The following is an 11,950-nucleotide window of genomic DNA, read 5'->3' on the forward strand; positions in this document are numbered from 1 at the left end:
AAGTGCTTGGCACCATTTTAGAATCCCAGAAAACAGTAATGAAGTCACATTTTGGTTCTCAAAGACCTAACCAGCAGTCTAATGGGGTTAGTTAGCAGGCATAGTTTTACCATGTGGCAAGTGATAATAGGGGTTCTTACAAGATGTTATGTGAAAACATAAAAGAGGCATTAATGTGAAGGAGTTTTGGAAACAGGAGGGGCTAGCACAGGCTGAGGAGAAGAGTGAGGCTGCCATGGAGACAGGAGAGGGCTGGGTACTTCAGTGAGTGCTTTAGAAGAGAGTTACTGAAGACCATGTGTGGATAGTGAAGGCCTTGTGAACACTGCTGAAGAGTTTGGATTTTATTATAAGGCAATGACATGTAATTGGTAATTTACACAGGGCAGAGGCATGGAGTATTTGATGAGATCACTTCTTTTTTGAAGGGGAACATGAATTGGAAAAGATCATATTGAAACTGGGAGTGAGATCAGTTAGGAGGCTATAGCAACTGAATAGGCAAAAGAAGATAGCAATGATCATGGTGGTGTAGTAGTAATTTTAGAAAAAAAAAATCTACAAATAAAATAAATTGTAATTAATTTAAACCATAGAGCAACATATTATTTGGGGGGAAACTTCACAATGATGGAGACAGAATTGTTATAAATCTAGGAATCCCTGTCATGAAAATCAAAGTCTCAGTCAACTTTCAGTTCAGTTCAGTTCAGTTCAGTCGCTCAGTCGTGTCCGACTCTCCGCGACCCCATGAATCACAGCACGCCAGGCCTCCCTGTCCATCACCAACTCCCGGAGTTCACTCAAACTCATGTCCACAGAGTCGGTGATGCCATCCAGCCATCTCATTCTCTGTCGTCCCCTTCTCCTCCCGCCCCCAGTCCTTCCCAGCATCAGAGTCTTTTCCAGTGAGTCAACTCGTCGCATGAGGTGGCCAAAGTATTGGAGTTTCAGCTTTAGCATCAGTCCTTCCAATGAACACCCAGGATTGATCTCCTCTAGAATGGACTGGTTGGATCTCCTTGCAGTCCATGGGACTCTCAAGAGTCTTCTCCAACACCGCAGTTCAAAAGCATCAATTCTTCGGCGATCAGCTTTCTTCACAGTCCAACTCTCACATCCATACATGACCACGGGAAAAACCATAGCCTTGACTAGACGGACATTTGTTGGCAAAGTAACATCTCTGCTTTTTAATATACTATCTAGGTTGGTCATAACTTTCCTTCCAAGGAGTAAGCGTCTTTTAATTTCATGGCTGCAGTCAGCATCTGTGCACTAATTCCTGTATTTATAGCATGCCAGTCCTTTGTTAGAAAATTCATGATTTTAAAAACCAATTAAAAAAAATTCCTGGACTGAAGAGCAAGATTGCGTATACATAGCCAAACTTCATTCTACGGAAATCACAGAAAATAAGAAGATGGGAAGCTTCTAAGAGATCCTTGAGTCCAATCCTCTCATTAAAGGTAGGAAACTGAGACCTTGAGATTAAACCATTTGCAGGAGGTGACATACCTCAGTAATGGCAGTGCTGAGATAGGCATCCAGATGCCTGACCTGGAGGGCAGGGCTCTTTTCACTAAGTCCAACAGTTTCCCAAGAAAATTATTTAAGTAAATTCATGGGATTTAGACAACTACTGAAAAGAGGGACTTTGAAGTTCTCCACATCTTTAAAGAGCATTTTACAAAGCGAAACATGTACTTTATTATTGGAGGTAGGTCATTTTTCCAGATTAATTCACAACAAGAAAATCTATGCCAATATCAGCAGCTACTCTTCACATACTAACTTTCCAAAAATAATTTTGGACTCTGGTCTGGTACTAGTATCCAAATACATGTGATTTATATTGTTTTACTTTCTTATTTAAAAAATTGAAAACAGAAATATGAGTTTATTTAGGATTAGCAAGAGACTATTTCATGAAGAATATGAAGTATAGTTGGCTTAAGAACATGCTATTCTATCATATTCATCAAGTGATAGAAAAATTTTTAGGGAACCTCTTAAGTGCTGGGAAAATAAAAAATTAAATTACCAATCATGTAATTTTTCACAAATATATTCCTGAATAAGCAATGACTCATGTATGTTTACCTATTATAAGTTTTTAATAAGGAAAAATTAGTTTGAAAAGGTTCTTTATTGATGAACTTGATATGTAATAAAAGCAATAAACACATTTTATAAGTTTTAAAAAGTTTATTATAGATACTGGGAAAGTCTCATCATCACCCACCTCTTCCCCACTCACAAATAAAAGAAGCAACATATTTGTAAATTAAACCTAGATCCACTTGGTACAAAATTTCAGTCTCTGAAATAAAATCGTTAATGACAAATCTCAATAAAAAGTTATTTTGAAAATGATCGATGCTATTCAGAAATAAGGAAATCATATAGTCTACTTGTTACAAGTTAATAGGTTTTTTTTATATGACTATGTATGTATATTTTGGCTTTAAAACTTGCCAATTTGAAAAAAACTTGCTATTTGAAAAGACAGAAGCCATGATTTATTTAAATAGATATTTTATTAATCAAATACTTTTGCTCAAATGACATATCCAAATATTTTTAAAAAAATCTTAAATATAAGGTATAACTATAAAGTCATGAGACTGATTGACCTTTTTGACTAACATAGTAATATCCATATTGTCAAATGAGTAGTAATGCTTTAATGATCATGAGAGTGTTTTCTAATGATGCTACAATGACCTAAGACAGTTTTGAAAAAATCTCCTTTGTAGCTACCTTCAAAAGGATGTAAGCTTCATAATTTAATCATTCACTTGCTTGGTTCCCCAGTAGAATTCCAGTTCAGTCATCCTTTATATTTATCAGTCTTAGAAACGTGGGAAAATAAAATTAATTTTCACTGAATGGGAAGTTGTCATCTATGAAACTATTCAAAGGAACATTAATCCAAGTTCTGATAGTAACTCTGAAATTTGAGCATTGACACACTTTTAGGATGTGTAAATTATAACCACTCACTTTATAGACATCTTTTGTATAGGCCTATCATTTTAGAATAGAGATTTTTAAAACAACAGTGACTCAATACACTGAAATAGGACTCTACAGTTCAAAAATAATAATAATAATTTTATACTGTGCAGTAAGACTCATATTAGATAATATCTTGAAAGTTTGTAGATATTACTTTTTAATTTATATATACATAGCTCAGTAGCATGGACCCAATAAGTTAACAACTTTGCTGAAGTTAATACATGAATTACTGTAGCTGAAATTGTACTTAAGTATCAGAAATAGCCATTATTGTAAAATGTTATTTAATAGCACCAATATTACTTGAAGGTAAAGAGAAACATTAATAAGAATGCAGAATACAGGATTACTTTTTAACTACAAGACAGAAATAATCTCTTAGATGAAATATCAATTAGGTTTGTATCAAGATCACAGCCAGATAAACATTAGTCATGAAATATTTCAGGGTTTTGCTTGGATAAGTAAGAAAGAAAAGGCTTATATATCACTTTTTTACATTCAATTACCAAAGAAGATGCATATGCTTATGTAATCTAGACAGTGAGATCTCACCAATGAAGTTCCTTATGGAAGATACATTTACTCCTTCTATATATTAGTACAACAAGATAACAAATATATAAAGAGTGCTTTAAAGCAATCTGATTAGGGCAACATTTACAGTAACTACAAAATATACAGCAAATTGAAACATCTTGTTAAATATACCTGTAAGTTAACAATACCCTATTTAAAGGAACATGTTTTCATGAATCTATTTTCACATTTATTTGAGAGCCCCTATCATCACTTTTGTTACTGTAATTTCTAGGATCTTTGTATTATCTTATCTCTAAGTATCCCCATGACTTTATCTGGAAAGGTTTTAAAAAGTATTACTTCCAGAGTAGAAAAAATAGGAAATTCCATATTTTTATGAGCAGTTGTACACAAAACTATTGTAGTGTTTGAGAGAAATATCCCTTGATCATTACAGATTCATCATTATAAAATGCATACCTTTGTACTAAAGAAAAAAACTACCTGCCTTTAAAATTAATTGTTGCCTACTGAATAATTCTGTTTATAAAGTTAGATATGAAATCCTTGGCTTTTAATTAGAAAAGCATTATTTGAAAAGATCTGCCAATAAACATTCTACGTGTGGTTGCCCATCTTAATAGCTTTCTTAATTTGAACAGCTGGGGAATTAACAGAACAGTAGTGCTTTTATGTTATAAAAACAAGTATTACAGTATCCAGATCTCTGGACCTGGGGCCCAAGTATTCAATCGTGGCTCAGTTGCAGGCTGACAGAAGAGAAGCTGCGTCCTACACTTGTACACAATGGGGCAATGACAACATCCGTCACACTCTTCCATATTGTCTGCACTGAAGGCAGGACCATTAGGCAGGTCTTTACAAAAGGCATTATAATCCTGGAATGGAGGAAGAGAGATATGTAAGGACTACTGGTGTTACAAATAATGCCGCTGACTCTTGCACATGCATGAAAAAATATAACAGTGACCCAATTCACCTAAGGCAGATTGAGCATTTGAAACAAATGACCAGTGACCTACATCGTGATAAGATACACAGAAAATATGTTTAAAAAAATAAACAGGCATGTACGTGATCAACACCAATATTATTTCTATTGGTAGCAGGCAATTTAAAATAGTAAAGCAAAAGTAAACAAAACAGTAAATTTATTTACTTGATCTCTGGCCCTAAATATTAACCTGCCTAAATCTTCATATTTCCACTTCCTGGTAGCTTTTCCTGTTGTCTTCCCTCCCCGTTGGACCATGCTAGGTTGGATACTCCTTTTTTGTGTTTCTGAAGTACTGAAACAAATTTCTTATTTCTCAAATTTATCAAAAGATATCATAAATAGATGATTATATTTCTCTTTCGTATTAGAATGTAAGCTTTTAAGCGAGGACACCCTTTACCCTTGGTAAACATTTTAACTGGAGTGAATTTGACATTCTCTTATGCTTTATATTATTAATTTTTCATAGTAATTACACACACTGAAAAGGGTTGTGTAGTGTAGCTAAAGGAGCCCTGCAATTATGTCAGAATTCTTAGACAAGAAGAACTCGAATATCCCGAATTTCTTTTTTCTGTATGCCTTTTCTTAAAGTAACTACATATTTTCATATTCCTCAGGTTGGTTAAGTTTTTCAGTAAACCTCTGAATAATGTTCTTTCTCATAGTAGTGCTTTTTGGGCACAAAAGTATTTGTGAACTCTCAGGCATTGCTGGAGGGCTTCAATATAATTTTTATTATTACTTGGGTGGGCACAAAGAAGTAGGTTGATTTTCTTGGTTTCCTATTAAACAGTGACTTAAATAAAGGTCTGTTGTATTTAGCCAAAAATGAAGAGGAGATCAGGCATTTGTTTGATTTTGAGATATTTTTAAACTACTGAATTATTCATATGGACTTTCTAAAAAAATTATATCTATCTTGTGTTTTGTTCCCAAGTGCTAAAGATTTGAAGCAATTTTTTTTAAAAAAGAAAATTAATTAATAGGTGTTTTAGAGCTAAATGGTTGAATAGAAACCTGAATGATGGTAACTTTTGACTTCTTATCCCATTATGTTTCTCACTTGATGTGTGGCTTTGGGCAATTCCATCCAAATTAATATAAGAACAGGAAATCTTAGAGACTAGCTCTCAGGCTTACTACTCACTATGCATCTCTGACATGTCCATATGATGCTGCCATTATGATGAATAATAAATAGAACTATTTTGAAGTCACAATATATAATAAAAACAATTATGACAAAATAATCTTAAATTTACTTGTTTAGATTGGAAAGCTTCCTAACCAAATTCACTTCCCTCAGAATATAATGCATTTTCAATTCTTTCTTAGGCTGAGAAATTTTCTAACCTCCAGTGCCTTAAATCTCCATGTCCTAAGAGGGAATTAAGCACAGGCAAAATTGTAGTTGCCCACATTTGAGAACTCAGTTCATAGGATTTTAACTTCATTTTCTTCAAGTTGTTCTCTCACTTTGGATCAGAGGATCCAATGATTCTTTGACAACCAACTTAAATTGTGTTCTAACATCCCAGCTGGTTCCCTTTCTCAAACTCCAGGCGATCTGGAGTGACCCACAGCTTCATTCAGGCTCAGTGTCAGGCTCAGCCATTTCTTAAACAAGGCCTGGCGTGCTGTGATTCATGGAGTCGGACACGACTGAGCGACTGAACTGAACTGAACTGATAATTAGCAAAATTATATATTCATCCATTGGACAATAAATCCATGAGAACTGGGACTTTTATTTAGCTTTGTATTTATAGTGTTAGGCAGATTGCCTTGTCATTGCAGTTAGCTGTATTAAAACCTTCTGGGAAATGAGACTGTTACTACTGCATTTCTATCAGTTAGATTATATATTTGAATTACATTCAAGCAAAAATAAAAGGCAGAGGGGTTCAAATTACATTTCTTTGATATGATCCACTTATATGACCTGTGGTTTCAAATGGCATACAGATTCAAACCAGTCTCTGATATGAACTCAAACCAGTTCACCTGTTCCTAATGTCCTGTACTTCTGGCCTAGGATCCAACATCATCAGACTGAGTTGTGAGTGCTTTGTTGTTGTTTGTTTAAATAATCTAAAGTCAGATCTGTTGTGACCACGAAGTGTGGTTCAAAGAGCTTATAACTGCATATTTTCATAGCCTTGACCACCAAACAATAAGGTTTTAAAATAAGCTTGCTCTTCTATGAGACCTTTCCTTGATCTGGTATTATCGTGTCACAGGAATGTAATCCATTAATAATAAACCTATTGGTATAAACTAACTTCTAAATGTTTTTGTTTGAAGTCACTCCTCTACTTGCCATCACAGCTGCCTGATGACAGATGTATGACAGTTAAATATTAATGTGCCTATATGAAAGTAATTTGAAAAATAAGTTGAAGTTAAATAATACAATTTCTGTGTGGTTTGATGATTCTCTGCTGGAAGCACCACACCAAAAACATCTCCCATTCTCAAGAGAGACAGGTGGAGAGAAGCATCATTTGGTTAATTGTAGTTTTACTTATATCTCTCTACCATCTGGTAAATAAAAACCCTTTTGTTATCAATTATTCCACAAGTGCTTTAGGAAAGCCTAGCTTTGTTGACTGGAAGTCTGTATTTACAAATAGTTCCATAGCCAGCATTTCATAATATATGATGTGGTCACTCAGTTTTTCACATTTTGGAAAGTGAGAAAATGGACATAGAGGTTACATGACTGGTTTTATTCAAAAGATGTGCTGATTTGTGCTAATATCTAAATATGACCTGATTGTAAATCTGGCCTTTGAGGATCTGTTCATGTAAAAAAGGCAAAGATTTTCATTCCTCTTAGTAGTCTTTTGACACTTTCAATATAGTTTGTTTACAGCTTTTAGTAATCAAGTTAAATTGATGTTTGTTATTTTTAATCTCATAAATTGTTCATTTTAATGTCATAATTTTTAATATCATTAAGTTTAACCTCATAAATTGAGTGAACTTCAATTTATCCTTAAAAAGTCTTTTAAACTCTTTTCTTTCTACAAAGCCTTCCCTGTGTTTCCCTCCTCCACAGATTTAGCTGTTTCCCTCAGCAGCCACCTCTGTACCTAGCCAGTTGCCCTGATGTGCTATGAGTAAGCTGAAGGCAGATCTTGCATTGTATTCATCCTGGGCCCATTACCCAGCGCAAACTCAGTACTCAATAAATTTTCTTAGTCGAACTAACCAGCTAGCTAACTGACTAAAGAAATTAATTCAGATGGTAAAGGCAAATGGAGAACAATTTCATAACTTCTAACAATGAACACAACATGTATTAGGGTGTGGTATTACCATATAAAATGATTAAGAAAAAGATATGGCGGCCTCAAGGGTTATGTATTTCTCCAGGACTGCCCTAAAAGACAAATTTCACAATTGTTGCCATACCAGGGATAATCTGAATGCTCTTCCTCTCAGAATAAAGTGGACATCTTTTAAAACAATAACACAACTTATAGGTCAAATATGACATTTCCTTTAAAAATTTTTAATGCTTAAAAATGTTATCTGAAGGTTTATGATGCATTTTTTGTGTGAAGAAAGTTACTCAAAACATCCTAAAATGTCCAATAGGTTTCAATATTTATTTTCCTTTTAATGCCCTAGATGCCACTCCTATCGGGCCTTCAGAGATGAAAAAGTAACTTGGAAGCCTTCTCATTGTCATTATCTGTAGTTTGAACTTCCATTCATTTGTGCTGGGAGCCTGTACACCTCAATTGCACACACCTTGCATCTTCTCTGGTCTTATCCTTGCCATTTGCCAGTGGCAGGCTTGGAGCCACCTCTCCATAGCAGTGCTTAACCAGGTCTGACATCCCTCTGCAATGATACTGTTGCTAGCATTCTGTTCAGAGATCACTTTTGTTTTACCCCAAACATGGGTGGTGACTGAATGAAAGGTGATGAAAGAAGTAAGAGCCTTGCCCAGAACCAGAGGCACAAGTCAAAACAGGGCCCTAGGAGAGTGCAGCCTGTGGCAGGAAGCACGGCCTCCAGATCTCCACCTCCAGAATCAGCTGGGCCTTAGCACTGGAGGGAAAATCACACCTGAGGACAGAGGGACATACCTTCTTCTGTTTTTAACTCCTAAACCTACCTACAAATCTATCGAAGCACACTGCCTTTCAAGGCCTCCCAGTTCCTGCTACTAGGTTGGGAAATGAGGCACATTCTTCTGCCCAGCTGGAAGAAGGGGAGGGCAGGGGGCAGGTGGCAAAGAATATTCCGACGTCTCAGAAAGCTGGCCCATCCCAGTGTGCCCCTTCTCACCAGATATGCAGACAGCTGAGGGTGGCAAAGAGAATTCCCGCAGCGAAAGCCAAGGGAATAGCCAGGAACACCGTCAGGAACTTGTAGATCACGTATTTGCTCATTTCAAAGAGAGCGTGGCTGCAGATCCACACTTTGTCAAAGGAGTGCGTAGACACTGGCTCTGCAATCACATCCTCGAATCCCACCTGTGGAGACAAGACTCGGGGATCCTGAACTGTCATCCAACCTGCCTCACCAGGAACCAGGAGTACTCAAGAAAGACAGACTTGACTGGGATGCCCCACATTCTCTTAGGGTCACGGTGCGAGCACAGGAATTTGGTTAAAAATTCCTGGCTACGCAGGCGGCCCCGCGGCGAGAATCTGGGCCCCAGACCCTGCCGGGCTGACCCAGTGCAAGTGTGGGAGTTGGGGTCGGAGCAGGGTAGAGGAGGCACCCTCATCCCAGGTCTTGGCGGTGGTCCTGGGACGCCCTCAAACCCGCCCAGGGAGGGCCCGCCCCGCCCTGGGCTTCACCTTGAGATGCGAGTTGAGCCGGTGGGGATCGCGGTCGCTGCCTGGGTCCACGAACTTGTCGGGGTCTGCGTAATCGACGCTGCTGTGGCGGCTGTAGGAGTCGTCGTCCATGAAGAGCTGGACATCCGCCTTCTCGGTCTCCAGCCCCATCGCGGCGCCTGGTGAGCGGTGGATGCAGCCAGGCTGGTGCAGCGCGGCTCCGGGCCCGCGCGGCTTCCCCTTCCCGTCGCGCCCGGCCCCGCCCCGCCTCGCCTCGCCCCGCGCGGCCCGGGCGGCGGCTGCTTGCCGCTGCTGGCTCCTGTTACCCGGCCCGCGCGACCCTGGTCCCGCCCCGCGGCCGGGCGAAGGGGCGGGGGCCCAACGCAGTCGGCTGGGTGGCTCCGGTCCCGCACACCCCGCCGCCTCTTCTTGGCCGGGTCCCAGTCCGGCCGCAGGCCAGGAGAGGGATTAGGGGGATGTCCCAATCAGGCAGAGCCCTGCCTGCTCAGGTGGGCGAAACGTCTCTCGGGGATGAGGACCCGAATTCCGCCCACAGAGGGGCTGGAAGGATTTTGGGGTCACGTTGCACGACACTCAGAACTGGGTGCCTAACAGCCAGCATGTTGACAAGAAAATAGACACACTGGAGGGAGGCAGCTTGGTGGTTGAGAGCATAGGGGTATCGAGTAGGAAGGTCTTTCTTAACTTGCACTCTGCCGTTTACCTGTCTGTGTGCTCTGGAGCAAAGTACCAAGCTTCTTGGAACCTCAGCTGCCTCCTTGTGAAATGGGAGCAGGGTCAGGGCTGCCTGCTTCACAGCGTTGTGGCGTGAGAATGAAATGAGGCAACCCAAGTGAAACTCTTACGGGGGTCCCTACACAGAGTCCACTAGCATTCAACATTGTTACTGCCGCACCATGAGATAAGAAGCCATAACACACGTGATTGCCAACACACTTGCCCTGCAAGTGCCAGGGGACCTTGCAAGTGCTTCAGCTATTCAGTTATCCTAGGCCCATAGAGTAGGTGAGTCTGCTGGAGGCCACATCTGAATATGGAATTGGGTACCTAAGCCTCCTGCCCCTACAGGTGTGCACCTTCAGACCATGAGGGGAGATCTGATTTCTCTCTCTCTCTCCCCCAAATATAACTTACTTTTCCTTTGGATCAGAGCCTGTTGAAAGATTTCAGATTTCTCTAAGATGCACTCACATCTTCACTACCTTGTAGGAACCATGTAAACAAACCACTATCATAAAGCCATATTGCAGTAGATGAACCAGCCTGTGAACTACTCACACAAATGCTTTTGGAAGGGAGGCGCTTGCATGTTCATAAAGGATTTAAGATATAAGATGAGGAAAAGTCCTTAGTGAAAATTTGCCAGAAGCAAAATAATGGGTCCCAGACTTGAGGGGGTGCCTGCAGTTTGCTCAGAGCGTCGAAGACTCAGTAGGCATCTGATAGGTATTGCTGAATATAGTGCATTTGGAACTCTCAGCACATTATCAAATCCCCTTGTGTGAACTGAATTTGAAGAATTACTTCTGAAAGAAAAAGACTTTTTTTTTAAACAAAATTTACAAAAAAAAGCAGGATCGATCTGCATTGAAAAAATACTCTGGAGCCAAAACTCAATAGTCTAATAATTAAATCAAAATTTTACCTACAGGGCTTCCCTGGTGGCTCAGACAGTAAAGAATCTGCCCGTGATGCAGGAGACCCAGGTTCGATCCGTGGTCGGGAAGGTCTCCTCGTGAAGGGAATGGCTATCCACTCTAGTATTCTTGCCTGGAAAATCCCATGGACAAAGGAGCCTGGCGGTTACAGTCCATGGGGTCGCAAAAAGTCAGACCGGACTAAGCGACTAACACACTGCTGCATATGGATGGCAGTGCTGTTACACCGCAGAGTGTCATGGTTGAATCTCTTGTAATCTGTGCCTCTTCTCTCCCAGAGGTAGTTCTGCTTGCCAATTCCCTTATTTTTTACTTTCTTTCCCAATTTTATCGATGTTCAATTAATTCCAGAATGATAGCTTAGACATTCTACTTATTGGGTTTTCTATATTTCTCGACCTCCTCCATTCACCAAAGCAGACTTGACTCTCAGAGTTGGAATTTTTCTTGAATTGTTGCTGAAAAACTGTTTATCAAAGTGGATAGAAAACGTCATAGAAAACGTTAATCCTTAAGGAAATCCATTATATCAATTACCAGGAAAAGGAAGAGCTTACAGTGCAATAACGTTTTGTACAAATTTATTTCCCTCAAACTTAAAATTCCAGATTTCAAGATGTTTCATCCAAAGAAAAAAGTCATTCCCATCATGCTAGAGTGGGCTTAAGCAGTGGCTGGACATCTTGCTTTAAGACTTCTTTCCTTATCCTTCCTTGTCCTCTGGTCACATTTACATGTCCAGTGGGATTAATAAGACATTTTGCAATAGTTATCACAATTGATTCATCTTTTTTTCGGGTGGCAGGGATAGGAGGCCAAAAGGAAGGTGAAATTAACATGGTTTTACTGGAATAGCTTAGGTTATAGATTCACTTGTGAAATGATAGGTATCTATGAAGAACTGT

The 11,950-nt window shown here is 39.4% G+C and overlaps 1 protein-coding gene across 2 annotated transcripts; it reads right to left on the reverse strand.

The window, feature by feature from the left end:
- Positions 1-2,594: 2,594 nt before the first annotated feature.
- Positions 2,595-9,683, reverse strand: CAV2 (caveolin 2). 2 transcript variants are annotated; one of them, XM_055420826.2, is made up of 3 exons: positions 9,388-9,662; positions 8,870-9,057; positions 2,595-4,445 (listed from the first exon to the last, which is right to left on the reverse strand). In XM_055420826.2, exons 1-3 carry the CDS (start codon positions 9,535-9,537, stop codon positions 4,295-4,297), a joined length of 489 nt encoding a protein of 162 aa, XP_055276801.1. In that variant the 5' UTR covers positions 9,538-9,662; the 3' UTR covers positions 2,595-4,294. The 2 variants fall into 2 exon arrangements, with proteins under 2 accessions (XP_055276801.1, XP_088690606.1); XM_088834480.1 differs by lacking the exon at positions 8,870-9,057 and having other exon boundaries at positions 9,388-9,683.
- Positions 9,684-11,950: the final 2,267 nt, after the last annotated feature.

This window comes from Moschus berezovskii, chromosome 3 (genome assembly GCF_049115385.1).
Source record: "Moschus berezovskii isolate FMDL1 chromosome 3, NW_MosBer_1.0, whole genome shotgun sequence".
Classification (NCBI taxonomy): domain Eukaryota; kingdom Metazoa; phylum Chordata; class Mammalia; order Artiodactyla; family Moschidae; genus Moschus; species Moschus berezovskii.

What these genes read in the sequence shown, in the direction of transcription:
- CAV2 (XM_055420826.2), bottom strand. Translation starts at nt 9,537, where the DNA reads ATGGGGCTGGAGACCGAGAAGGCGGATGTCCAGCTCTTCATGGACGAC. An exon ending in GGCTCAACTCGCATCTCAAG is followed by an intron (nt 9,058 to 9,387) that starts GTGAAGCCCAGG and finishes TTGTCTCCACAG; the next exon opens with GTGGGATTCGAGGATGTGAT. An exon ending in CTCAGCTGTCTGCATATCTG is followed by an intron (nt 4,446 to 8,869) that starts GTGAGAAGGGGC and finishes CCTCCATTCCAG; the next exon opens with GATTATAATGCCTTTTGTAA.